Source organism: Melitaea cinxia, chromosome 3 (genome assembly GCF_905220565.1).
Source record: "Melitaea cinxia chromosome 3, ilMelCinx1.1, whole genome shotgun sequence".
Classification (NCBI taxonomy): domain Eukaryota; kingdom Metazoa; phylum Arthropoda; class Insecta; order Lepidoptera; family Nymphalidae; genus Melitaea; species Melitaea cinxia.
The window spans coordinates 20267122-20292182 of NC_059396.1; the positions used below are offsets into that span (position 1 = coordinate 20267122).

The window sequence follows — 25061 nt, forward strand, 5'->3', positions numbered from 1 at the left end:
ATGTGTCAATGGAGAGGTCGGGTGCTAGCGAGCGCGCTGGCGGGGCTCTGCGCGCTCGCGGTGGTCGGCGCGGACGCGTGCGACGACCTGCAGGCGCGCTGGCGGCCCGGGCTGCGCGGTGAGTCCCTTTCACAGAACTGTACGCTTATTCCTTTCACGTGACGAAAAATCTGAATAATCAAATAGATAGCATGGCATTTAACGGTCTGTTACAAAAAAGGCTATTTGCGTCGTTTATGATCTTGGAGTCTGAGTCTCTGAGGAATTTTTTCATAAGGAAAACATTTTAACCGTTGTGTCACAATATATTTACAACATATTATATATATTTACAAGAATATTGATCGTTTTGATATAAACAATACTAACCGCAGTGTAAACACGAGTAGGAACAACAAAATTATAAACCCGAGTATCCGACTGCGCAAAGTAAACGTCTCCTTTCCGGGTTGAGGTATTTGCATGCATTATAAAATCCCACAAACGAATTTGCGAATTAATAACTAAAACTTATTATTCGGTCCAGGATGGTATATTTATTTTTCATAACCCTAAGTGGTTAATAAGGGTTGTCTACACCTAACTTTTTCTTAAATGTTTTTTTGGACAAAATGTCTATTTTTATATTTTTGTAATGTGAAATTAAAAAATAAATACAACTCTAAATTTTCACCCTTCTATCTCCAACCCATGTTTATAAATACTCATTTTAGTAATTTAATCATTTTTAATCACGCTCGACAGGCGTAAAAATGAATAGAACTCAAATTTTCACGTTCCTATTACCAAACAATATGTTTTAATAGTCATTTTAATAATTTAATCATTTTTCATCCAGCTAGATAAATGATTAATTATAACTTGGTAAGTTTTTGTGTTTAAAGTATTATTAATATTATTTACAAATTAAATACTAATAGATAGTATATGTAATATGTGTGAGTGCTATATGCGTAATACATGTAAATATAATATACATAAATAAATTATAAGTTTCCCACAAGTCATTCACTTATCACGAAATCTCAAAAACCGCTGGAGGCATACAGATGAAATTTGGTAGGGTTAATAGTTCATAGTTAGTAAACGTCCGCTAAGAACGAATTTTTTATAGATTTAAAGGGATCTAAGGGCTCTCACAAGTTTGTATGAAAGTCCTTAAGTTTTAGTGGTACAAGTTCGAAATTCAACTCAGAGGTAATTTCGTATTGAAGAGACCAGAGACCAGGAAGATATTCCCGGTGTGATGTAATGGCCGGTGTACCTCAGGGTGGTGTATTGTCTCCTTTACTTTTTTCATTGTACATTAATTCTATAACTTCCAACATAACTTCTCTCTTTCACATGTATGCCGAGGATGTTCAAATTTATCTCCAGTCTTCTCTTGAGGGGCTACCTACTGCTGTCTCTTTTATTAACAGTGACCTGGAAATTATTTGTAACTGGAGCAACATGTACGGTCTGACTGTGAATTCTGCTAAGTCTCAGAACCTGATTTCAAGAATCGATTGAGTCGAATTACCGAAACTAAAATTCAACGGAACCGTCGTACCGTATATATAGTATGAATGTAAAAAACCTTGGTTTATACATAGACTACCTTATCGTGGACCAATCACATTAAAGAGTTAAGCCGGAAAACTATAGCATCACTTAAATATCTTCAGAGGTTACGTTATTTCCTGCCAATTCCCACCAAAGTTATGCTAGCCCAATCCCTAATCCTATCCATTCTCGACTATGCCGACGCAAGCTATCTCATGTATGTGTATGCATGTATGTATGTATGTATGTATGTATGTATGTATGTATATATGTATGTATGTATATGTTTATGTATAGTATGTTTTCTTTTTAACTGACTTCCAAAAAAGGAGAAGGTTCTCAATTCGACTGTATTTTTTTTTATGTATGTTACATCAGAACTTTTGACCGGGTGGACCGATTTCGACAATTTTTTTTTTAATCGAAAGATGGTGTGTGTCAATTGGTCCCATTTAAATTTATTTGAGATCTAACAACTACTTTTCGAGTTATATCTAATAATGCGTTTTTATTTGGCGCTATTTCGTCGACCTACGTTGTATTATACCGCATAACTTTCTACTGGATGTACCGATTTTGATAATTCTTTTTTTTGGAAAGGGGATATCCTTAGTTTGGTACCATGATAAGGAAACCAGGATCTGATGATGGGATCCCAGATAAATTGCGGGAAACTCTCGAAAATCCGCAATAACTTTTTACTGGGTGTACCGATTTTGATAATTTTTAATTTAATCGAAAGCTGATGTTTATCATGTGGTCACATATAAATTTTATTGAGATCTGATAACTACTTTTTGAGTAATCTTTGATAACGCGTAGTTGCTTGACTATTTTTTCGTCGATCTACGTTGTATTACTTGTCGATGTAATTGAAGTCGGATACATTTATTAATTACTCTTTTGTGCGGAGATCCTATTCTAGCTACAACGCGGCGGTGTCGTCGTATTTTTCCTTCATATTTTCCTGTTAACTGACCCAAAATAATACTTTGATAAAATAACTAGTGTGTATGCTTATATAGTCTTATATGTGGCAACAAAAGCATGATTAAATAAAAATATGAAAACAATTTGTTTTTAATTTAGTTTTAAATTGAACGAAATGTTAGAACTTACACCGGTGCGGGGCAACATAGTTTACGGTCAACCTGATGGTAAGCGGTTACCGTAGCTTATAGACGCCTGCCACATCAGAAGCATCGCAAGCGTATTGCCTACCCTACCCCCAATCCCCCAGGAGCTCTGGTCACCTTACTCATCACAGGAACAAAACACTATCTAAAAGCGGTATTATTTAGCTGTGATCTTCTGTAGTAAGGTCGAGGACTGAAATCGAAATAAGGAGCAACCCCACTGGGGGACACCCCAGTGGGGTTGCTCCTTATTTCGAACACGATATTCCCTGCTGTACCCCTCAATAGAACGCTTCACCGATAGGAGACATCCCGGTGCTGGAGAACGGCCAGGAGACCGAGGTGACGGTTTGGTACGAGGGCGGGGGTGCGCGCGCGGCCGCCGCTCTGCTACTGGCTGCCGTGCGTCACGTGCTAGGACACTCCGCGCACTTGCAGCTGGACCCCGCAGACCTCTGCGACCTGACCGCCTACTCCAATGACTGGCTCAAGTATGACTTCTAGTTGATCACGATCATGATTCAACCTGTAACATCCCACTCCTGGGCAAGTAGCGATGCCAGAGTAACGATCGCTATCATCGGTGATGTGATAAAAACCGGAATCGACACATGCTCTCCGAGAGACGGTTGAGAGGCCCACAAAGACACTAGACAGGAAAGAAATATTACTAAACCAGGGCGATCGTTACGTTTCTGTTGTTTGTTGTTGACTAATAGTGGTTTATTTTTATTGTGATTAACTGAAGATAATAATGATGATGATGTCCTTCTTGACGTGCCCGCCATTGGCGAGTCATTATAGCCTATCAGAGTCAGTGTAGCTCTCTAGAATATGATCGCAGGTGACGTGGGAAACCCGATTTTGTTTTTAAAATTTTACAACAGGGCCGGTAGTGTAACTCCCCGAAGCTTCTGCTTCTACGCAGGTTTCAATCAATTATTTTCTGCAAAATCAATATTTTTAATTGGTGGCAACTTCAGTTTTAACTATAATTAATTAATTTAGCGAAATATTACTTTTATTTTATATAATTGTGTTTGTCAGTAAACTGAAAAGACCGACTTCAATTACATCGACAAGTAACAAACGTACTAGTCGTCACTACGATTTTCGAGGGTTTTCCTCGATTTCTCTTGGATCCCATCATCAGATCCTTCGGATATTTCCTTTCCAACAAAAAAATAATTATCAAAATCGGTTCATAAACGACGAAGCTATCCCCAAACATACATAAAAAAATATATATATACGGTCGAATTAAGTACGAAAAAAAATACGATTTAATTATGCTCTTGAAGACTGCTTGAACAAAGTAAGTTTTGATTTGATTTTGAAAGACAAGTTCAAGTTTTTAACGTTGTGTGTACTGCTTGTGTCGACAGGTACGCGGTCGTGGCGCCGACGGTTCTGGTGCCCCGCGCCGGGTGCCAGTCGGGGAAACGGTATATCGACATGGTGTCGACCCTGGCTCCGGCCGCTTCACCCTCGTCCATACATGTATTCGCCCACCTGCCCGGGCAGAACTGCGTCGAGTTCGTTAAAAACGCGTCCATTTACACAACAGATGCGTTGAAAAATTGCGGTTTTATTGAATCAAAAGACATTTCACCGAGCAATAGGTAAGTTCACACCCATGTTAAACAGGTGACTTTGACTATACTACACCGTCAAATTTTATTTCTACTATTGATTAATTAAATCGCTTCAGCCTGTGATTTCCCACTGCTGGGAATAAACCTCTTTCTCCATGTAGGAGAAGGATCAGAACTTAGTCCACCACGCTGCTTCAATACAGGTTGGCGGATATATTCCCTACTATAAGTAACGATTGCTATCAGGTGTACATGATAACAACCAGGACTGAGGCTTAAAATGTTCTCCGAGGCACGGTAAGGAGACCTACAAGGAATGCACAAACGCCCAGATTACGACAAATATCTTTATGGCCAGTACACATGTTTGTCATGTGCGGGGAACAACCTCAAACCTGCAACCGCTAGCGCAACAGTCACAAACCAGTGCTGTGACCGTTGCGCCAACGCGTCTTCAATTAAATGTACTAACATATAATTTTTTATGCTATTTCTGATTTATTTGAGTAAGAAATTATTTTAAGTAATTACATTAATTGCGTACTGTGTGGCTACGGTACTAAAGAATATAGCCACCCCCTCTGTACCCGTGGGTGTCGTAAGAGGCGACTAAGGGATAACACAGTTCCGCTACCAACTTGGAACTTAAAAAGCCGACCGGTGGCGGGATAACTATCTAACTGCTGGCTTTGAAATACACAGGCCGAAGACGGGCAGCAGCGTCTTCGGTGCGACAAAGCCAGTAAGTACTGCGGTCACCAACCCGCCTGCCCAGCGTGGTGACTATGGGTAAAACACATGAGTACACGTTATTTTTGGCGTAAACTTGTGGAGACCTATGTCCAGCAGTGGACTGTTTAGGTTGTAATGATGAATGATGACATTAATTGTAACTTCAACAAAAAATATTCAATTGTATTTAACGTACACATGAGTTCACGCCATTTTTGGCGCGAACTTGTGGAGGCCTATGTCCAGCAGTGGACTGCGATAGGCTGAAGTGATGATGACGATGATTAACGTACTTCTGATATGACCGCAGGGGATGCGACAAGTGCTTTGCAGTGTTAGCGCGCAATGAAAGTCGACACGATGATCACGTCGCGGGCGAACTGCAGCAGCGGATTGAAAAATTGCACTTGCCACTACAACTTATATTTTTCCCGTCCGACTCACTCCTGCGTAAGAAGGTTTTAAAACTGCGAAATGAGAACAAAACTTTCTTATTTCTAGACGAAGACATTTGGACCGACGTTTCGAGTGTTGTGCGTCTGTATCCTCCGACTTGCATCTATCAATGCTCTCCTGTTCTCGATCCCAGTAATGCTGTTCGCATCGGCGATGGAGAATTTATGAGATCATTTGCTCCTCCGATATATACACTTGTGAATCGTTTTGCGCCGGAGCCGAAGGACCTCCGCCAAATATTAGAATACGAATTGTCCTTAACAAATAACTCTAACATAGTAGAAGCTGCTTGTCAATGGGCATTGAAAAATGACGGGAAAATTCAAAATTGGACCTTAAGGAATAGTACTGAGCGACCGCTCCCGCGTACGTACAAAATTAAATTATTCCTTTGTAATGAAAATCCTGACTATGAAGAATATAGAGATATAAAAAATTATGTGAGCGATCGACTATCGTCGGACATAAAAGAAATCAATTATAATTTACTTATAAGAAAAGTAAATTGTTCGAATACATCCCATTTTAAAAAGGAAATCTCTTACCTGGCTCGGGATAACGACGTAGCTGGTGCCGTGGCGTGGGGTCCGAGTATAACGGCCGAGATGGTCACAGAGGCGAATAAGTACCAACCCCCGCTTCTGCTGGTGGGTCCCAGCATGCCGGAAGTACTCTTAGATTCTACCGTTGCGGTGTACGCAATCTCAGCAACCCTGGTTAACCTTACCAGAGCTTATTTAGAATTATTTCAACGATGTGAATGGTCGCGTATAGCTATACTGTCCGATGATACGAACTACTCAAGAATATTTATAAAAAATCTTCTCGCTTCTGAAAAGCTACTCACTCGAGAAAGAATCGTGGACACAACTAATATTAACGATACTGTAGATAAATACCGAAAAGAAGATGCTCGTATATTTTTTGTCAACACAAAATGGGATATTGCGTTTATCGTAATATGTAGTGCGTGGAAGCTAGGTATGACACCGGAAGCCGGTTTTATGTGGATAGTGAGAGATTGGAGGCCTAAAAATAAGTGTAACGAAGAAACAAATTGGGGAACTATGTACCACTACAGCATAGGACCGGCGTGGAGGGGGGGCGCGGCCGCGGGCGGCTCGCCGGAGCTGCGCGCCGCGCTGCGGCGGCTGGGGCGCGCGAGCGGCTCCGAGCTCGCCGCGGCCGCGGGCTCTGCGGCGCTCGCGGACGCCTTACTGCTGCTTGGCCACGGGTTCGCGAAGTTTCTGACTGACTACCCCTCCTACGTGTATGACCCGCATAGCCTCGGAAGTGCTATGTAAGTATGTCGAGTTTAATTATTAAATTTGAAAAACATTTTGTGTACTCTTTGAGTATACACTAAAATGGTAAAGCTTTAGCACGTGTGGTATTGCCACGTTAGATTAGACAACCGTGATTACAACTATAAATAAACCAACAATTAATTGAAAAATTCTGTTAAGTTCTATTCAAAGACGTGGTTCGTTTAACACTATTTAATGGGACTTTATTAACGAACATTTTTACATACACAACATAATTAGGAAACCGATAACTAAACACAGCGTTAAGGAATCTTTTAAAAACAAAAATAATGTACCTATGTCCTCATCAACGATAACGACCCCTTGAACTTTTTAAAAGCCGCGGAAGTATATTTATTAAGGTCACATATCTTAACCTTAGCATATTAATATAAGTGTATGATTATACATATAAATCTAAGCATACACACAGCGGAAAGCGACTTTGCTTTATGCTATGTAATGATATGAAAGTACTTATCATTGTTATACACAAATATTTATAGTAATATATTTTAAACTTTTCAGGAAATTTTCAAAAAGTTTGCGCAATTTGACATTAAATGGAACTGCACAAGAGCTTAATAGTAAACCTGACAAGAGACTGGTATTTATCGAAAAATGGTTCGGTACAAGAGGTTCTTTGATCGCCACGTGGTATGTCGATCGAAACGGCGTAAGCGACTTCTGGCCCAGTAAAAAAGCTACATGCACAAAACTTTTTGGACACCAGACCCCTGACAGAGAGCATTGTGCCACATTTACAACGGGCGATCCTTTCGCACCTCGATGTCACGTGTGGACGATCGCCATTGTTGTTGCTGTTCTAATCCTCGCCTTTCTGGGAATCTTCTTAGCAAGACGTGTTCGACTAGTGGCTTTAAGACGCCTCGAGAAGGAGGAAAATCAATGCGTCGTATCTGGCTTAGATCGATATCTGGTGAGTCGCGATTTAATTAAAATTTTGTACAAAATTGGTGAAGGTGCAAATGGAGACGTATATTTTGCCCAATTGAAAACATCGAGAGAAACAGTCTTACTTGCTGCAAAAGAACCGCACCAATGCGTAACGTTCGCTAGAATGGTTGATTTTCTACATGAGGGGTACATCATGGCGCCTCTACATCATGAAAACATTATACGCCTTATCGGCGTTTGCGTAGAAGGTGGACGACCGACATTGTTAATGGAATACGCTTATTACAATGACTTACAGCAATACTTGACATTTCGTCGAAAGTTTGCAATTAGCGCTAAGCTGGGTGAAGTCACCGCTGAGGAAGCAATGGAAGTGTCGGACAGTGAGCTCACCCGCTTTGCCCGAGAGGCGGCCGCGGCTCTCGAGTACCTCGCCGACCAGAGGCTGGTGCACAGAGACGTCCGCGCCGCTAATTGTCTCATTGACAAAAATAGGTCACTTAAACTGGCCGACTTCGGACTGGCTCGCAAGTTTAATGAACAAGCAACCATGTATATGTCGCAAAGGCGTGATTTGTTTCCAGTTCTATGTATGGCGCCCGAAACGCTTAAGTACGGAGCGTTCTCACCGGCTTCAGATGTATGGGCTCTCGGCGTGTTGATATTGGAAGTGGCCACTCTCGGGGCGCGCCCCTTCGGAAGTTGGTTAAAGAGTCAAGTTTGCGAATATGTTTTAGCGGGTGGAAGTCCCCCATTACCACCGGACACGTCGAGATACACGTGAGTATATGTCGTCGTGCGGATTCCGTATGTGTTGACGTGTAGAGAGAGTGTCGTTTTTATATACCTATAATAACTCGGAGATTTATTTACAGGCGCATGTTAACGTCGGAGTGTTGGCGCTTCGATGCAGAGTCTCGGCCGAGTGCGAAGTACATTCATGACTATCTCACGCGTAACCCGCAAACCATATCACCGGCTCTACTGGCACCCGACTTACCTGACCCCAACTTATACTCTTCCAACAAGAATAAACACACTTACAGAAGAAAAACCGCATGTGATCTCATCCCTTTGCCATTTTAGAATTCATGTACTATCCTTAAACCTAATTGTAACTTGTAAGAATTGTATTATAGTTATCATAGCAATCGGATGAACTAGTCGAGGGTTTCTTCCCACACATTACAAATGTTTATACAGCCAGTTACAGATGCTTATCACTGCCATGGTTTGGGTTTTTGTGCTTGTGCGTTGTGTATATTTCAGGATTCACGATATAAGATTCACATCTTACGGAGGGTCGCTGAGTGTGATGATGCAATGCAATGCAAATCTCTTCTTTATGATTTTTGATGATGCATCATCATCATCATCATCTTCCTGCCCTTATGTAGGGTCGGCACAACATGTTTTCCTCTTCCATTCCTCTCTATTATTCGTCACTTCAGTGCTTACTCCTTTCTTTCTTATATCCTCACTCACACAATCCATCCATCGCTTTTTCGGTCTGCCGATCGCTCTTCGTCCTTCGACATTTATCCCTAACATTCTTTTACCAACATAGCGTTCATCCCTCCTAATGAGGAGGGATGTAATGACATGCCCATACCACGTTAACCTATTGCTCCTCATTTTCTCTGTCACGGGTGCTACTTTCAAACTTCCCCTTATATACTCATGCAATGAAATGCAAATCTCTTTTTTCTTTTTATTAGGTGCATAGGATATTATTAGGTGCATAATATTGCAACTGTATATGAAACTTTAAAACAAAATTATATTTGTGCTTATTTGTTTTAAATTTTATGGTTTGAAACCGAATTAAAAAAGGATGAGGGTTTTCAATTCAACTATTACGTGTGTTACTTCATAGATTTTTACTGAATGTACCGATTTTGATAATTCTTTATTCCACGACAACTGGTGTTAGTCATGCGGGTTCTTTTGAATTTTAGGCAGATCTGAAGAGATGTTTATGAGTTGATTTCTAATAATTCGAATTTTTTTTTAAATTCTGATGTAAATTCTACTCACTATCCTGTCTTATTATCTACGTTTCAATATAACAATATTCATGCGATCTTGGTATCTGAATCTTGGCTTAAATCTTGCTTACATTCTACTTCCTACAAAATCACACTTTAACAATAAGATTGCCTTTGTACATTTTGTGTTGTACCTTTTTTACATGTGTCTGTTTTTGGTGTTCGTTAAGAATGAATAAATAAATAAATAAATAGAAGTCAGTTTCTTTTTCTTAGAGAGTAAACACAATTACAATATTTTAATAATACACTAAATCCTAAATATAATCTTATATGTTGTATTGTATCTTTTTCATGTGTGTCTGTATTTTGGTGTACATTAAGAATGAATAAATAAATAAATAAATTGAAGTCAGTTTTTTTTGTTAGAGAGTAAACACAACTTGTCCGCGTTTAGTTAACAATAAGCTTTTGTTTTGCAATTGCAGAGTTATAATATAAGTAAATTTCTAAAATAAAAGTAGCCTAAGTTACTCCTTATTAAATCGTCTATCTGCCAGTGAAAGTCCCGTCGAAATCGGTCCAGCCGTTTCAGAGATTAGCCGGAACAAATAGACAGAAATTGTAAACAATGTTATTTTGCTATATGTACCGTGTATGCATCCGTATGCATTTAGTAAAAAGCGGTTGTTTTAATATTACAAACAGACACTCCAATTTTATTTATTTGTATACATGTTGATGTTGATAAACACGGGCTGTTTTACGCAACTCGACGTCTTAATGCGCCTATTTTGCGAAAAAAAACACATAGATACATATAGATATCTACAAATAGATATCTTTTTATTTGATACATATAGATATCTTTATTATCTATATGTCATAAATATTTTTTATCTATTCCTGCCCTGAATGATTCCTAAATTTATCTTTTAAATTTATGAAGAAATTTTCCCCGTTTCATAATGGCAAATGTACGAGAATTGCCAGAACTAAAACAAATAGCTTCACAATCTGACAGTTGACATTTTAACACCTTGACATTGACAACACGATGACTTTTGCGTTGCATCAACAGTAGCATAAAAGTGGGTTGTTTTGTAAATTAGTATTAATCAGATCATCATCACAAAGATAAAGAATTGTTAACCGCAAAACCCGTCATTTAAATAGAATTACACAAAGAAATAAAGACTCTGCGCCCATGTAATCAAAATCGTAGCCTATTAGTAGCTTTCACTAAAAATTGTAAATGATTAAGACGTTCACAACAATGGGAATTTTCGGAGGAACCTCGCCTTTTGACCAGGACGTGGGTACGTTGCTTTTGTATTTTCCTATTTCGTAAATACAAATAAAATCTTTCCTTCGAGCTACTTAACAAACAAAGAGAAATAATAGAAATGTCATCGACCCTTTTATCTCGTATACTTAGTGATTAAGCTGTCCTGTAAGGTAATTTTTGTGTTCTTGACTATTCATGTAGTTTTTATTATCTAATTATGTAAAAAGCAGCGCAGGTATCACAATGAAGTACCAGTTAATCATGTTATACTTAGTACTATGGAAAAATGCTGATGAAATTTGAAAATACGGTGTAGCATATGAATCACAATCCTTATCAACATTGTTATTATTAAATATAATGAAGCTAAGGTGTAAGGGATCTCTCACAGCTCAGTAAAAGTATGAAAATGTATTAGTATAGTTCTGGGAGATTATTTCATTTTGTGATCAGAATTGAAGTTTTCTATTAATATAAAGAAATAGTTACAACTTGATGTTGAGGTCACTAGATGTTAGGAGATGGAAGAATATTAAGGTTACACATACTTGTCAACTGAGTTCACAGTAAGATTGGGTGCTTGTTACGTTGTTGCCACATATTAAAAAGAATTTTTTCTTCATTTGCTGTTTTATTGTCACACATCTTACATCTTTATCACTATAACAAAATATAAATTTAAAAATTACTTTATCCAAATAGCTTCAGAAGCACTGTTGAATTGTATTTTACAAATTAAAATATATAATTTTAATGGTTTAAGTAGTCATCCCTACTATCCCTAGAATGTATGTCTTTAAATCAAGAGTGAATAGGCATCTTCTAGGCAAGCGCGCACCACCTTAGGCTGCATCTTCACTTGCCATCAGGTGAGATCGCAGTCAAGCACTAGTCTATATATTAAAAAAAAAATGTAAGTTTGTTGTTATGCTTTCACGCAAAAACTACTCAACTGATCATCATGAAACGTTTTACACATATTTTTGGAGTTATACGAATAAAAGGATACTTTTAATTAAAAAAAAATCAATGCGAGCGAAGCCACGGGCAAAAGCTAATAATATATAAAACAAAGGCAGGTTTGTTCGAACTTTATAACTCAAGAACAGCTGGATTAAAATGTTGTATTTGTCTCCATCCCAAATAATAGAATAACTATAAAAACATTGACAAATAAAAAATAAATAAAAAAAAAGTAAAAGATTTCTTATACTAAATGTTCGTAGGTTTGATAACTGTCAAACATTTAATGTTCATCTCGACCATACTGTAAACTCTCTCCTCAAATTAAAGAATGTATTTATATAGGTTTTAAATCGACTCGATATATCAACAATATTTGGATAGTGGCGTTTTTGATAATGTAGAATAATGTCAATAATGAAAAAGGATTGACATATATTTTGGTTGTCAAATATTTATGTGTGTGTTCAGAAATTTATTTGGTGTAAACAGCTTTCTTCATAAATTAATGATGCATTTTTAATAGTGAAAACGATATAAAGATATGACATTCATTATTATCATATTACATATAGATACTAGCTGACCCCGCAAACGTTGTTTTACCATGTATTTTTTAACCTTCTCATTCCTCCCCTTCCCCATAACTTAGAATAATGAAAAATAGATTTTGGCTGATTCTCAGATCTACCCAATATGCACACAAAATTTCATAATATTTTATTAACCTTCTTAACCCCCCCCCCCCTATAATTTAGGGGTATGAAAAATAGATGTTGTTCAATTCTCAGACTTACCCGATATGCACACAAAATTTCATGAGTATTGGTCAAGCCCTTTCAGAGGAGTTTAACTACAAACACCACGACACGAGAATTTTATATATTAGATGTTGGTTATTCAATATAGATAAATGAAATATACAAATATTATAAAACTAAATTATTTCAATCAAATCTCAAAAACTCTCTTTGGTTTAAATAGTCAGTGTTCTGAGGAAGGTTAAACGCTATATAACCTTTTAGTACCTTTTTTTCTCACATTAACATGGAAGAAACCTCTGGGCACTGCTAGTTATAGTTAAATGTGAAGCTACTATCGATTCCAGATGTAGATTCTGCACAAGATAGTGAGCAAGAAACTCCACAAAAACTCTTTTAAATAATATGTGTTTTATTATAAAAACATTAAAACCCTGAAGTAGGTAGTTCTGTATTTATATAGTTCTGTATTTTTTTTTACATCGTATTATTGTTTTAAGAATATGATTCCATAAAATAATAACAATTATGCTTCATTTATATATAAAAAAAAATATATATATATATATAGGTGAGAAATGGCTAATAAAACACTTCTTTCCTTCTATTGCTCACTGAGACAGTCTGTTACGTTCGCACTTATGATATTTCAATCAGATATCAGTTCCTAACATCTGTAACACTAAATCCACCGGAGAGATGTGCCGACTGTTTTTGAAACTTGAATCAAACCTTTTACTATACCCTAAAATTTAATTTATAAAAAACTTAAACGAAATTAGTTCTTATAAAATGTATAATGTATTTTCCAATGGAAAGAAGAGTATGGAATATAATTTATTAACTTAAATTGAAATATTTACTTTGACTCAGAAAGGATTGTAACTCAGCTACTACCGCCGGATTTTTTGCTGATACAAACTCTACTCTTAGATACCTGTTCACAGCGACCATTCTTATATGAAGTATATAGATATGTATATAGTATCGGTTGTAAGTAGGAAATTAAAAATTTACAACTCCAGACTGATTTTAATGACATTTTGCACAGATATGTAACTTTGTCCAACTTAAAATATAGGCTATATTTTATTTTGATATATATAATTATTTACAAATCTTATTCATGAAAAAAAAAATAAGGTGAAACAAAATTCCCCAGGTTAGCTAGGTCATCTACAGCTACCAAATTTGATTGCTGACACACCGATAGCAGCGCCATCTACCGGGTCCAATTGTATTTTCAAACCATCCATAAACCCATAGAAATATACGTACAAAATTTTAACCTAATCGGTTCAGCCGCTTAGGAGGAGTTAAGTGATAAAACGCATAGAAAATATATATAAAAAACTAATTACAATGAACGCACATCACGAATCACCAGAGAGGGCGACCAGCGAGAACAACACGAGCGAGGAGTGGGGCCTGATCCTGGAGATCTGCGACCGCGCGGGCGCCAGCGCCGGCGCCGCGCGCGACTGCCTGCGCGCCGTGCTGCGCCGCCTCGCGCACGCCGACCCGCACGTGCAGATGCACGCGGCCACGCTCCTGGACGCCTGCGTGGCCAACTGCGGCCGCCTCTTCCACCTCGAGGTCGCCTCGCGCGACTTCGAGGAGGAGTTCCGGCGCCTCGTGGCGCGCGCGCAGCCCGCCGTGGCCCAGAAGCTGCGCGCCGTGCTGCGCAAGTGGGCCGAGGGCGAGTTCCGCAACGACCCCCAGCTCGACCTCATCCCCTCGCTGCACGCCAAGCTGTGCGCCGAGGCCGGCGAGAAGCCCGCGCCCGCGCCCGCCGCCGACGCGCAGGTGCGGCTCCCCGCTGCCGGGTTTCTGAAACACGATTCCGAGCTCGTATATACATTTTGGGGCACAACGCGTAATTGCAGACAGAATTTGTTTTTTTATTTTCTGTGCCGTGGGCCACAGTAAAAACTGCTCCGCGGTTTCACCCGCATTATTTTTCATATTTATTTTATGTTGTCGAATCTATTGGTTTTTATTGTTTCATTATAATTACTGTTGATAATCGATCTTTGTGTGCAACAAAATTGTCTGCGCTGTGTGTGATGTATAAAATAAAGTAACATGCGCTTCGTTCTTTCTGTACAGGCAGCTAGCGCTGCCGAAAAACGCGAACAAGAGGAGCTTGCGCGCGCCATCGCGCTGTCGCTGCGCGAGGCGGCGCCGGGCGCGCTGTACCCGCGCGTGGACGAGCCGCCCCCCGCGCCCCCCGCGCCCGCCGCGCCCCCCGCCCCCGCGCCCGCCCGCAAGGTGCGCGCGCTCTACGACTTCGAGGCGGCCGAGGACAACGAGCTCACCTTCCTGGCCGGCGAGATCGGTGAGTGGCGGCGGGCGGCGCGGGGGGCGCTGTGGGGGGCGCAACTGTACCGCTGTTGTCGTTGCAGTGCACGTGACGGACGCGAGCGACCCCAACTGGTGGAAGGGCTACAACGAGCGCGGCGAGGGGCTCTTCCCCTCCAACTTCGTCACCTCCGATCTCAGTGAACCTCGACCCGGTGAGATTTTCGCTACCGTTATTGCTATCGAGTAAGGATGTTGTCGTTTATTTATTTAAATAATGGTTGTTAACAACAGAGCATATAATGAGAATTATCCAATAATATACAGGGTTACTTGTAAAACACCAGCATCCTTGCAGGACAAGATAGCTAACATCATAAGTAACAACATTTGTTCTACGACTTTTCATAATTTGTTAGATTTTACTTTCATACAAAAAAAAATATTAATTTAATTTTCCGTTTGAATGTTATAAACTCTACGCGCATCCCAAATATTAGGTAAACAGTTACTACTTGCGGGTGTAAATGTGAGGGGGGAAGGAAGGGCCGGAGCGGCGCTAGCGCCCTTGAACTTGAACTATTTCGCTAGCCGAAACAGTCGGCGCGGCGACTTTGATGCGCCCGCGTCATATGATTTTGTGTGCTACTCGTATTTATTTTACTCGTATCGATCAATGTATTGTATCTGTACTAAAATAATTTTATAACCATGGCGTACTGCTATTCTAATGTCGAATACACGGAAATGGTGAGGATGTTTATTATCAAATTAAAACGAATTCGGAAGTGTTAGCACGTGTGTGAACAGCTGATTTTTAGGTGTGGTGTGTGTGTTGGTTGTGATGGTGACTATTTTGAACGCTATGTGCGCGGTGTAGAGGTAATAGAAATTTAGTTTGTAAATATAATTTTATTGTCAATTATTTTTTATATTTTAATTATTGTAAATACGCTGATTCCACTTTTTTAATTCGCCTGCATTAAACAATGAAAAGTGAATTATACCTAGCTACCAATATTTAATATTAATTTGGTTTAATTAAAATTTAGTAAACGCTAAAGACTAATAATTAGCTACGTTAATAATTTTCACATACTTTGGATGTTCAGAATTCAGATAGCTAATCTACATACACATTTACCAAAGTCACTGCGACATACATACTGTGATACTGATACTGATACTGCCTACAAACCCACCAAGCAATTTTTATTATTAACTTATTTATTTTATTAACTAGAATTATCGGGCAGAGAAAATGTTATTTATTATTATTATTAGCAGTGCAAAAGCGCGCGAGCGTCGCGTCGGCCTTTCGATAATGAATGAATCAATGAAACAGACTTACAAATGTTAGGACCGTACAATAAAAGCTTAAAAAATCATTTTTAATTAATGTATTGAGTTACGTCAAAAGTCGTAGAACAAATGTTGTTGTACATAATGTTAGCTATCTTCTCCTGCAAGGATGCTGGTGTTTTACAAATAACCCTGTATATTGGGGTCAAGAGTAAGCTCATAATCTAATTAAAAAAAAATATATGCGTATATACATTGCACGAGTACTGCTCCAACTGTAAGCAGATGTCTGCGAAATAGATTAATATTAACATTGTCTTTTTGAGAACCTAACGGAGCAGTCGGCCGCAGAGAGCGAGAGCCGCGGCGCGGAGAAGCGCGTGCAGTGGGCGGGCGCGGAGGAGCCGGCGCGCATCGACGAGGCGGCCATGGACGAGGCGCTGGCGCTGCTGCACGACGCCGACCCCGCGGCCGCGGACGACGGCGCGCGGCTGCCGGCGCTGGAGGCGCGCGCCGCCGCCGCCGGCCCGCTGGTGGACGCGGCGCTGGAGCGCGCCGACCGCCGCCACGCGCGCCTCACGCAGCTCAGCGCCGACCTGGTGGACGCGCTCAACCTCTACCACGAGCTCATGCGCGACCCCAAGCCCGCGTACGCGCCGCCGCACGCCTACGCGCTGCCCCCCGGCGCGCTGCCCCCCGGGGCCGTGCCTGCCGGGCCGCTGCCCCCCGGCGCTCTGCCCCCCGGCGCTCTGCCCCCCGGCGCTCTGCCCCCCGGCGCGCTGCCCCCGCAACTGTCGCACCCGCCGCACCAGCCGTTACCCCCGAGGTGAGTACGATTCCTTTTGCTACCGTGTTCGAGGTTCGATGGGCAGACGTGAATAAAAACTAGTTACTAACATAAATAAACCCTAATTGCGAATTTGTATTTGTATTGTATTTTGTAGATTTGACCTATTCTTATGTACTTTCCAATCAATTGAAAATAAGAGGTATCCACATAAACGTCTTACTAAAATATATTGGTAGAGAGGTCAAAAAACTAAATAGAGATTTAAGAGAGGCACGTCAATTGTCTACAAATTATCGACTTAATGTGCGATAGAAGAATCGTTTAATTCGTCGTTAAAATAGGCAATTGACGTGCCCCACGGTTTTATTTTAGTCTAGTCTATGCATATGTTTATAATTCCCACGACTGTATCTATTTTATTATTTTTTGGTTTTTAGTACATTTATCTTAAACATTGCAATGTATGTTTAACATAAAACCGTTTAACTTAAAAAGTTTTTTTACCTATTTTTATTTTCTAGTTTTTAGTTTTTATTTTGCATTCTGTTTAATTCATTTAGTGCTTCATTATTGCAAGGCCCATCTTAAATATTCATGTTGTATAGTGCACTGTATTCTTCTTGTCAAGCCCTTTTATTTGATACCCATATTGGTGGGATTGATAAAAAATTGTTATCAGACATTTGGTAGCGGCGGCCAGCTTAGATTTCAATTTTGCATAGTAAATTGTATTCTACTTGTTGAGACCTTTCATTTGATACCCATGTTGATGGGATTGATAAAACCTAAGTTATCCGCCATTTTGTAGAGGCCGCCATCTTGGATTTTAATTTTATATAGTACATTGATTATACTGGTTGAGCACTTTCATTTGATACCCATATTGATGGGATCGATAAAACCTACGTTATCCGCCATTTTGTAGCGGCCGCCATCTTGGATTTCAATTTTTTATAGTATATTGTATTCTGCTTGTTGAGCCCTTTCATTTAATACCCATATTGATGGGATTAATAAAACATAAATTATCCGCCATTTTGTAGCGGCGGCCATCTTGAATTTATAATGATAATGAATAAACATAATTGTATTGTCACCAAAATCCAAAGTGTATACAAAATTTCAGATTAATCGGTTGACAGGAAGAGGGTGAAATTTGAATTACTAAATTTGACCCAAGAATAAAAAATAAAACAAACGGGGTGAGCTAAATAAAACCGTTTAAAAATAAAAAAAAGTTACAAAGAAACAAGTACTCACATCAAATATTAATAGTGTGGCGACATCTAACGTATAACATACGAACTAAAAACTGACGTAACCTACATCGCGATATCAAAGTTATCAGAGCTATTGAGTATTTATACAAGAACCCAACTACAACCGTCGGGGCAGTAGCCCACCAGACATAACACCCGCCTGGTTGGACGATCCTCCCTTTGCAATGGGGGATGAGGGACTCAACACCCTGTTCCTCACGCACCCCCAAAATAGTATATGCGCCTTACGTGTTTCTAATAAAATTAAAACGCGGATTTGAGTGGTGATGGGTGTGATCGTACGAAGGGTTATAATTTTTTTTTTTCATAACGCTAGATTACGGAAATTTCCTCTACATAATGGTCAAATTTTGAATCAGTACGATGAGAACATCAAGATGTTTTTCTTATAATCATTTTTTTACTAATCTGTTCGGTTGACCTAGACGTTCGACAATTATATAAAGGGCTCATGTATGGTTGGAGTACTTCACAAGGTGCAAAGCTACCCCCCATTATCCTATTCTGACCCGCTCGAGGCACTTACTATATCCCTGGTAGGGCTCTATATATATTTTTCTCACTCTCATTATTAGATTAACTCGAAAAGTATTTGTTAGGTCTCAATTAAATTTAAATGGGACCACATGACATTGACACCCACCAACTTTAGATTAAAAAAAGGATCATCGGAATCATCGTGTGCGTCAGCTCCGAGGCACGACTGGAGTGTACTCCTTCAGATCGACTGTCTAAATAGGCACAAAAAAGGCTTACTAGTCTAAGAAAAAGATTAATACCGTATCAAATGGTAAATAAACTAAACAAATAACGCCATCCGGTAGATGGCGTTATTAGAACCTTATTGGGTTTCAATAGATGGCGTTACGAGAAACCCAACCAGGTCATTCGTTTAATAGATTTTACTTCTCATATTTTTTTCATACCTAAAATGAAAATTGATTCTTAACTCCAAAAAAAAAAAAACAAATAAAAAACTTTTTGAGCTATCCCCATTACTGCGTTTTAATTGATTAATTTTTCAACTGCTTACGTTTTATTGCTTGTCGGTGTACATTGTAGTTGTTTTTTTTTCATCTGCGAGCAAATAATTATTTTGTGAAATTAAATTTAAATTTACCCTCTACGGCTCTTGTCGTATAGTGATATATGCATGTAGTCATAATTATTTCTTTTTAATACAAATTAAAAAAATACTACAGACAAAAAATTATAACATTGCAGGTGCTGATCTCGAGCTGGACGTCAGTTCTGAAGCTGTAAATAAATTCTTCATTCCTTCAAATTCTTATTATAAATTATTGTGATTGATGCTTATGTACCTAGTATATTAATATATAAATTATTTTAAATTTTCGATGTTTTTTATTTACATTTACGAATTCTGTAACGGATTCCAGAACAGCATGAAAAGATGTGGAACATTTTAACTAATTGAGATTTTTAGTGCACAGCAAGAAATATACTGCTCAAATTCTTGAACAACCTGTCTGGGGAAGTCTCTCAACCTTACTGAAGATCAAAGCTAAATAATACTACTTTCAAGTAGAGTTGTGTTCCTGCGGTGAGTGAGGTCGCCAGAGCTCGTGGGGAGGAATGGGGGTAGGATCGGCAACGTGCTTTCGACGCTTCTGGTTCTGGTGTTGCAGGCGTCTATAAAGTTAAGTAATCGCTTACAGCCGGGTGAGCCATACCATTAGATTAGACACAAGTATAAAAAATAGGATATGAGCCTCGAACAAATAATTTAATGTCAATTCACTCCGGCGCCGTTATAAACCTAAGTACGGGTTTCGTACAGATTTTACAACGAATGTTTAATATGCTTTTTGATAAAATTATTGCTCCCAAATCCTAATTTTCATGACTACGGCAATAGTAGGACCCCGGTTCCCGGCTGACGCAATGAGAGCTACAAGATCCAACGGTTGCGCTTAAAATTGTATTATATGTCTTATAACATACACAAACGCTCGTCTGTTTCTCCGCCAAGGAACTTAATGCTTGTTGAATGAGCAGTATTAATTTTCAGAAGCAACTGGAATCGTCTAAATAATAAAGCAGGTATAGCTGAGAGGACAATTGCTATTGTACAGTTCAAGGCGTTCTGTACTTTCATATTATTTACCAATAACTTCTTAATTGACGTGTACTCTCCAGTTGTCTGTCCACTCCCTTCTCTCTGATTGGGGTGACGCAAACCTGGTCAAGTTCAACGCCTCTAAGACCGAGGCGTGTCTCTTCTCGGCAAAACGGAGTCCTTTCCAACTGACTCCCTCTTTCCGAGGTGTGCCCGTGCCCATATCCGGCCACCTGGAGCTTCTTGGCATTACTTTATCATCCACCCTCAATTTTGGCTCATACATAGAGGCAAAAGCTCAAACAGCTGCCAAAAAACTGGGCGTCCTCTCGAAGATGAGACGGTACTTCACTCCGAAACAGCTTCTGAATTTATATCAAGCACAAGTTCGATCATGTATGGAGTACTGCTCTCATCTTTGGGTTGGCTCAGCTGGAGCACCAGCTGGAGCTTCTTGAATCAATTGAGTACCAGCTGGAGCTTCTTGAATCAATTGAGAGACGAGCCAGAAGGCTCATCGGTGACGATGCACTGGTCGCCACAAAGCTGCAAAGCTTGCATCATCGGCGTAGGGTGGCCGGCCTGTCGGTTTTTTATCGGATACACTTTGGAGAGTGTGCGCAAGAACGCCATGATCTGATTCCCCCCACCCCCTTCCATCATCGTACAACCAGACGCTCTGTGTTTCGTCACCCTTATATGGTTGACATTCCCCCTATACGCACTAAGCGATTCGCTAGTACATTCTTAATCCGTACGGCCAAAGAATGGAACTCTACCAGCGTCTGTGTTCCCCGAAAGCTATGACCTGGGGATCTTTAAGTCGCGAGTGAATAGGCTACTTCTAGTTAAGCGTGCTCCATCTTAGACCGCAGTTTCACTTATCATCAGGTAAAATAGCGGTCAAACGCCAGCCTAACTATGTATTAAAAAAAAAACTCATTACGTGGCTAGCCCAGGTAGGTTAGGCTGTGGGACGAGGTCGCGAATGCTAGCACGACCCCATCTCACCCCACCCAGGCGGACGACTGCTCACACGTGGTGGTTCTTTAGTCAGTATGAGTCTGACATAAACCTCTGGCGCCCCCGCGCCGGAGGGTATCCATGATGGATTTTCCCCACGTAAAAAAAAGTAGTTCAGGCTCCCAGGCCGCTCAGACGTTTCTTATTTTCTGACGGACAAACTATCTGCACACAATACACAATAGAGTACTCGGGGTGTTCAGAGAATGTAATACAAGTATATTCCCGCTAGCCGAGATCAACGGTATTTATCTATACAAATTAAGAAAATTGGAGTGTCTGTTTATAATATTAAAATAAACGCTTTTTACTAAATGCACGTGGATGTATACACGGTACATATAGCAAATTAACTTACAATTTTTGTGTCTGTTTGTCTGTCTGTTTGTTCCAGCTAATCTCTGAAACGACTGGACCGATTTTGACGGGACTTTCACTGGCGGATAGCTAATTTAATAAGGAGTAACTTAGAATACTTTTATTTTTTAAATTTATTTATTGTATAGCTCTGCGAACTGAACAATAACTTTTTTGTTAAATTCCAAGCGGACGAAGTCGCGGGCTCAGCTAGTACTCATATAAAACTGAAAATTTTGCTAATCTGAGAAAGTGCTGGTTTGAATATAACCCTTTGTGCGGCTATGATCAGAGTTATGCAGAGATTTTCTGAGTTATTAAAACTTTGCCTGTGAAATTTATGCGTGTATTGCCGACCTAGTTGTATAAAAATAAAAGAAAGTCGTATATTTTTTGAAATATAAAGAAAAGCAGGCCTCTCCTTTGGCAATCAGTTTCTAAAATTACTTGCTAAATAAAGTTGCTAGTAAGGAGTAAAGTTGAAATATTTATGAAATTTATTAAGACAAATGAGTAGCTTAATTAACAAACAAACCTTCCCAAAGCGTGCTTAAGGTTATGAAGGTTTTCAACGTCATAAGTTGAAGAAATAACACTAGGCTTCGTTTATGTGAGAGTCCACACGCGAGTGGCCGGTATATTCATTTACTTTGTGCGTCTTCTTTCATTTACTTATATAACATGTTTTTATGCGTAAAATGTTCTATGCAAGGTATAACTCGGCCGAGATAAACTCAATATTTTTGAACACAAACATTATCTTGCACTATTTCGTATCAAACCTAATCTTTTATAACTAAATACTAAATCGTATTTAGGACGTAAGACTCATTAGGTGATACGGTTATTATCGTTAAATATACATTATCATTGATACTACAAGATATTATGAATTACTCGTTAATTAATTTTGAAATATCGAACTATTATTGTAACAATTAGATCCTAATATTATAGATAGTATGTTTAAATAATAGTGTGTTATTGAGTAGGTTTGCACAAGAAGACGGGTTTCAAATTCAATCTTTATTAGGCTATTTTTAGGTTTCCGTACCCAAAGGGTAAAAACGGACCGGAAGGGTAATTACTAAGACTTCGCCGTTTGTCCGTCCGTCCGTCTGTCTGTCACCGTGCTGTATCTCAAGAACCGCGATAGCTAGACAGTTGAAATTTTCAAAAATTATGTATATCTGTTGCCGCTATAACAACAAATCGACACCAACAATTTATACTACGCCAACTCAAATTTTCGATAAGTTGGTTTTCTTAATGCAACTTGAATAAATGTGTTTTTTTTTTGTCATAATAAAAATTGTGAAATTGCAATGAATAAAGTAATTACAAGTTTAATGTGTTACTTACTTTATTAATGAAAAAATAAGTTTTGACAACAATATATAGATTTTACGTATTTTAATGCGATTTTTGTATTTGTGAACACTTTTTAAAACTTTTTCAAGATCTGGCTTAGCGCTACATGCTATGCTTATTGCATCTTCCAGATGAGAATCTGTAAGTTTGTTTCTATAAACGTTCTTTGTGTATTTCATTTTTGAAAAAGACGATTCGCACACTGAGGTAGACCCAAAAAATGTTAATAGGATTTGGGCACATCTTTAAACGTTTTTTTACTTTGGAGAACAATACTCCAAAACTCTACACATTCTCTTTTTTCCCTTTTTTCTTTAAACAAAACTTCAAGATTGGTGTCGTTTTTAAAATCAATGAACTCATCAAACAACTCATAGTAATTATAATTTGGATCGTCTCACATTTTTGATCCAAATGCCCGTTTTCTAATGGACGCAAAATTTAAATTGGTTTACAATAAATTGGTAACTTCAGGTGGGCCAACAACAAAAGCCCAAACAGGCCCAACAAAAGCCGGCAGTTTGAGTATAGCGGCTCTAGCCTTATTTGCATAGACATGCCTGTTTGTGTGTATGATCCGTCTGATTAGCACCAGCTGTAGCAGTTTCATTTGTGTTAAGTATATGTCATTGCAAATATGTTTAATGTAACATTTGTCGAGGATAAGTACCTATCTGCGTTTGTTTAGCGATTCGTAACCAGAAGGCGATTACTTTTGTTTAAGTTTAATTTATTATTCATTGCTTTTATATTCTTACAAACGCTAGATGTAAGATTGTTTTATCATACTAACACAAAATTGTAAGTTATGGACCATGTCTGATACAAAATAAATAAACAAAAATATAAAAATAAACATCAGTCCTATCTTCTATCGTATTACAACACTTCTGATCGTCTTGGTTGTGATTTCAATTGACGATATCTCAATAAACCCAAATTATCCACATTTTACTTTTGATCGACTTAGCGCCGATAGCGATCGCCAATGCTCATTAACAAACGTTTGTTATCTGGAAACGTGCGCAGCTAAGTAAGTTGCGCAGATAGCGCGGCAGCTATTATATAATTATAGTTGTAAACACCTATGTCTTATTATTGTTAAATCAATATTTTTATTGTTTTTCATTAATTTTATAATCTTGACATTTTAAAACCGGAAATGTTTATCATAGTTCTACTTAGTACATTGAAAACAAATCGCAGTAAGCCATGAAAAACCAGCGTGAGCTCTGCGCGCCGGCGCCGGTAAGAAGAAGGTTTAGAGGACCAAAAAGCCTCTGAGACAAAACAAATATTAATTTCTCTTTATGTTTTGTACTTTATACTACAAATAGACGAGAGTCGCACCAATTAAGAACCATCTTTCGTCAAAATTCGTTAGATTGGGTTTCAAGGCACACTAAGAAGCGCGTGGTCTTATCGTAAAGAAAACGTATTTCTTTTCGCGATGGCCGTGGTTTCGGACTACGGGTGAATGTCCTGCAATCGTTATCTTTCGTAAAAGGCTACTCAAATTGCAGGAAATTACACGATACCAAATATAACAAGATCCTATGAGTCCGCTACGATCAGTGGCACTGGTCTTAGGTGTAGACACAAAACGATGTTTTTATGGACTTCAAAAAAAGAAGAGGTTCTCGCTTGTCATGCGGACTTATTTAAATTTGAGCAAAATTTGAAAGTAGATTTGAGTTAGCTCTAATAATGCATATTAAAGTAATTTCGACTTTTAACCGACTTCCAAAAAATTTGAAGGTTCTCAATGCGTTTGTATTTTTTTATTTACGTTACCTCAGAATTTTTGACCATGTGGACTGATTTTGATATTTTTTTAAATCGAAAGCGCCTCATGTGGTCCGATTTCA

At 39.0% G+C, this 25061-nt stretch overlaps 2 protein-coding genes and 1 long non-coding RNA gene across 3 annotated transcripts; all 3 read left to right on the plus strand.

The window, feature by feature from the left end:
• On the plus strand, positions 1-9046 carry LOC123668498. Its single transcript, XM_045602236.1, has 6 exons — positions 1-118; positions 2986-3172; positions 4067-4303; positions 5319-6764; positions 7300-8469; positions 8565-9046. Exons 1-6 carry the CDS (start codon positions 1-3, stop codon positions 8773-8775), a joined length of 3369 nt encoding a protein of 1122 aa, XP_045458192.1. The 3' UTR covers positions 8776-9046.
• A 1907-nt stretch (positions 9047-10953) lies between these two features.
• Positions 10954-16978, plus strand: LOC123668507 (signal transducing adapter molecule 1; the record flags this gene model as incomplete). The annotated part of the gene is made up of 5 exons (XM_045602245.1): positions 10954-10996; positions 14077-14476; positions 14807-15027; positions 15095-15205; positions 16644-16978. Coding segments are annotated over exons 1-5 (1110 nt in total), but the record flags the coding sequence as incomplete, so codon positions are not given.
• Positions 16979-17024: 46 nt separating this feature from the next.
• Positions 17025-19714, plus strand: LOC123669257. The gene is made up of 2 exons (XR_006745725.1): positions 17025-17118; positions 19587-19714. It is a non-coding gene; the product is annotated as an uncharacterized LOC123669257 (long non-coding RNA).
• The last annotated feature ends 5347 nt before the right edge of the window (positions 19715-25061 follow it).

Excerpts from the sequence above, each read along its gene's own strand:
- LOC123668498 (XM_045602236.1), top strand. The coding sequence starts at position 1 with ATGTGTCAATGGAGAGGTCGGGTGCTAGCGAGCGCGCTGGCGGGGCTC. Across the intron at positions 119-2,985 it reads CTGGCGGCCCGGGCTGCGCG|GAGACATCCCGGTGCTGGAG; the intron begins GTGAGTCCCTTT and ends CTTCACCGATAG. Across the intron at positions 3,173-4,066 it reads TACTCCAATGACTGGCTCAA|GTACGCGGTCGTGGCGCCGA; the intron begins GTATGACTTCTA and ends TTGTGTCGACAG.